The following is a 4,346-nucleotide window of genomic DNA, read 5'->3' on the forward strand; positions in this document are numbered from 1 at the left end:
TCTCTCTCTCTCTCTCTCTCTCTCTCTCTCTCTCTCTCTCTCTCTCTCTCTCTCTCTCTCTCTCTGTCTCTCTTGACCCTTTTCGCTCCATCTCTTCCGCCTCACTCTCCTTCTAAATAATTTCTCTCTCTCCCACTATCTCCCTCGACTTTGCGCTCGCTCGCTCGCTCTCTGCGTATCAAAGCTGTGACGGCTCTCACACCTGCTAGAACCATTCGACGTTTATTGCGAGAATATTTCCTCGCAAAATTGCCATTTATTTCACCGGTAATTGTTTTAATGACACTCGCATCAGGTGAGCCGCCTCAGACGCCTACAATCATTCTGCCATCGGGTAAAATTAAACTTCGCCGCTTGCCAACTTAGTATATATACGTGATTTTTAAATGACTTGCCGCGCAGGAACCACCACCCATTATCTCCATCAGATGACAATTATTATATTGGATATGCATGGGGGACATGTATGCGGATATTTACCGTATCGGGACAGACCACCATATTGCAATAATTGTCAGTCTCCAATGCGCGCTGAAGTCACACATATTTTATTCTTGCAGCCCTTTAAAATATTAGACTTAAATAAACCTTTGACGTGATATTATTTATTTTTGGAGTTGAACCGTATCTTCGACCATAATACAGACGCATGAGAATAAGACGTTAGCGCGTGCAGAGTGGCAAGCACTTAATGTATTGATTCAAGCTAATTCAGATACATTTTCTACAAGCGAACCATTTCGGGTACATGGGCTCATGATAATAATTCAGAATTTTATTTCAATGATACGTATTATTGTACACACAGCGCATGCACGCGCCGAGTATAGGCACATAATTAAAAAACTCCGAAGATTTCAATGAAGACTGTTTCGGTTCGGATCTCGTTTATCAATGAAACATAAGGTGCGTTCACACGGACGTTTTTGGCCCGAGCCTAATGAGGCCCGCGCCAAATTTGGCTCGAGCCGAGCGTTCACACGGTCGTTTTTGGCCCGAGCCTAATGAGGCCCGCGCCAAATTTGGCTCGAGCCGAGCGTTCACACGGACGGTTTTTCGGGGCCGTGCCGAGTTTGCACGAGCCAATTTGGTCCCATCGAAAACGTCTGACCAGGCCCGAGCCAAATTTTAGCACCAGCTAAATCGGTAGAGCGGTAGATGCCGCGAGTGTCGAACGTGTACTTGAACGAAATAAAGTCCAAAACAGTATTAAAATTCGAAAAATTTGATCAGGATGCATGTTTTAAAGATTGATAATTGAACTCGGAACGGATGTAAACACTGAATCGTACATAACGCCATCTCGCGACAGACAGTATTCGCTTGCGTACGTGTGAACGCTCCGACTCAAACCGGCCCGAGCCAAATTTAGCCTGAGCCAAATTTAGCACATTTAGCTCGAGCCAAACCATTACCGTGAGAACGCGGTACTAATCCCGTGCATTCTTAGATTTTCACTACATGCGTGTATACGTGTATGCTTGGTGTATGATATCTCTGCCGAAGCGCGCACATCAATATATATCAGGAGTGTATAATAGGGATATAATCCCTATTATACACTCCTGATATATATATACGCAGTGAGCATTAATCATCACTGAGCCGTGCCTTCGTCAATTTGCCGTCAGTCGTAAAGCGCTCACGTTGACTTTTTCCCCGGCCAAATGAGTTCGTGGAAGAGGTTGTTCGCCACCACGCTAGTCATGCCTCCGACGACCATAGCTTGCGCCTGAAATGGCAACGAATTCCGACGTTCGAACGACTTTAACAAAGCTTTCGCCGATTGTTAAACCGAGGGGCCGCGCTGGACCGCCCCTCCCCAGCGCTCAGACCCGGATAGCACTCAATCGGGGACGCCCTTCCCCCTTTCTCTCACTCACACACACATACGCACGCACACACACACGCACGCACGCACGCGTATATATATATATACATATATATATAATAATATGTATCGCATTAACACTTACACATATACTAAACACGCAAATCTTGGTAGAATTAATGTGGGGAAAAATCCCGTATGATATTCGTGTGTTTAAATGTGATTATTAGCACGGCGGAGGGCAGAACTTGCCTTTATTCTCAGGTGCATCAGATAAATCGACGTAGGCATGCTGCTGGGCCGAGCCCTATACGAATAAGCGCCAAACGCCACCACCGCGACCAAGCCCGCCAGACCTGTGCACACACAACAAACACATGCTCATGTGTTATACGGCACGATGGATAAAATGAAATTGAGTTGTAGCTTGTCAGTTTTTTTTACCTAAGCAAAACTCGTGTAAATGCGGTCTAGTGATTAAATGCAAAATTACGCCTCAATGCTAAATATTTTTCACAGCAAATACATCTAATACAAATACATAATCTGTAGATTTTCTACTTGCAGAAGTTTAACGTCATTTAAATTAAAATGCTGGAAAGATGCACGTAAAGTCTATTTTTCCCGAGAGTTGCGTGCGGGTATATATATGCGCACATGCGTACGTGCTTGCGAGCGTGAGAGCGTGCGTGCGTACGTGCGTGTGTGATCAAGGCAATCTTCGTATCAGACAGGACACATAGACTCGCATATAAACACTCAATAATTCATATGAATTTGAAATGCTATGTTAATTAAGCCCATGATCACCCGCTGGCACAACAGGGTCTTGTCGGATTTTGCTGACGAATTTGCTCCATGGAGTTTCGTCTTGCCATTCTTCGGCGGATCCTGCTGCCTCTGCTGCGGCTGCTGCTTCGGCGCTTGCTGGCTTTGTTCTTTGTTCCATTTCACTTTGTATGGTCGTCTGTGTGCACAATGAAAGATCATCGAGTCAAATACACAATAAAACGCTCGGCATTAGTCTGTCTGGGACGTCCATAGCTCCCCAGCCCAATAAAAGCAAAATTAGACCAAATTATTTATCTACATTAACAGAACGAAGGAAGATATAATAATCTACATAATCTAATAATCTCTATATAAATAATTCTTTTTGACACCATGAACGTCAATGAAAGGGAATATTAATGAGAAATAAAAGGTAATAAAAATCAGACTGTTCAGTTGTGTATTACTTCTACTGTGCCGCAAATTTCTACCCTGATATTACCAGAGATTCGCTATCGGAGCCTATCCGCTAGCACGTTCATGTCATAAAAAAAATGTTATTATGTATTATGAACCTCTATATAAGAATTCTCTATATAATAATTATTAGAATTTCCGTAGGAGTGAAAAATCCCAGCAACAGTTGTCGTAACTACTCACGGTTGCCTTGCATCTCTGTTTGTCTTTTTATTTGGGATAAAAAAATTCATAAATATGTTAACAGTAGATAATTGGAATTAATAATCAGGTAAAATCAAATCTATTACATAGATGGTTTAGCAATATCTTGTCATGACGTCATCGTTTATACATCGTACATCTTTAGTTCCAAAAAAGACCGTGTGGCGCTGCATTTCAATATGGCGACTCCCATGGTGGCCGGTTGGCTTAAATTTGCCAAGGAAATCGAAGGGATTGTGCTAGATATAGCTGGTGTGTTGTATGACAGTGGGGATGGCGATGGTGTGCCTATTCCTGGTTCAATTGAAGCCGTGAACAGGTGCTACGTTAGTGTAACTTATGACATTATGTAGTAAGTTATTCAGAGACTCCAACCCTACCCTAACTAAGCAATGGCATCACCAAAACTGGAGTTTCTCCAGCCTGGACCCCTTGCCCTTGGCAAACTGGAGACCACACTCTGATCCGCGCGCTCGCCCATTTTGGGTGCGGTCCAGGGGCCCATCTTAGGGAAGCTCCTGTATTTTATAAGGGTTTTTTTAGTATAGAAACAAGCTATTTTTTACACATTTGTTTGATTCAGGTTTGGTTTTGGACTTTGCCTTCTTGAATCTTGTCAATGTTTGCCTGCAGCACCTTCACTTCAGCGGTGCTTCTTTGCCAGCTACACATCAATGCCATGGAAAAAAGCCCCTAGTCGTCGTAATAAAAGTAGTTACTCCATGAGTACAGGTTGGACCCTCGGTAATCTGAGAACGTTGTCTGGTACCTGTGGTGGTCTGGAATGAATTGAAACCGACGGTCTATAGTTTGTGAAGCTGCTGATCGGAATCGCTGACTGTTACCTTGGTTACAAACAAACATAGTTTTGTGATTGCTTATTTCTAGCTATTATTAGCTCATCTGATGAAGTCAGATGCAGCTTGTAGAATCACATGATCGTCCGTGCATCCGTCTGTCCGTCCGTCCGTCAACAGTTAGGCACAAATCTAAACAGCTCGACGTACGGATTCGAAAGTTGGGACGTGGGTGGGGGGGGTAATCCGAGAACGAGTTGGGATGT

At 43.6% G+C, this 4,346-nt stretch overlaps 1 protein-coding gene across 1 annotated transcript in view; it reads left to right on the forward strand.

Moving 5' to 3' along the window:
* Positions 1-3,458: 3,458 nt before the first annotated feature.
* The window catches only part of LOC106808237 (phospholysine phosphohistidine inorganic pyrophosphate phosphatase-like), a 7,168-nt gene continuing 6,280 nt past the window's right edge, over positions 3,459-4,346 (forward strand). Inside the window, exon 1 of the mRNA XM_014810865.1 lies at positions 3,459-3,602. Coding sequence (XP_014666351.1) covers positions 3,463-3,602 — 140 coding nt within the window. The 5' untranslated portion in view covers positions 3,459-3,462. The remainder of the gene's footprint in view (positions 3,603-4,346) is intronic.

Source organism: Priapulus caudatus, unplaced genomic scaffold (assembly GCF_000485595.1).
Source record: "Priapulus caudatus unplaced genomic scaffold, Priapulus_caudatus-5.0.1 Scaffold262, whole genome shotgun sequence".
Classification (NCBI taxonomy): Eukaryota; Metazoa; Priapulida; class Priapulimorpha; order Priapulimorphida; family Priapulidae; genus Priapulus; species Priapulus caudatus.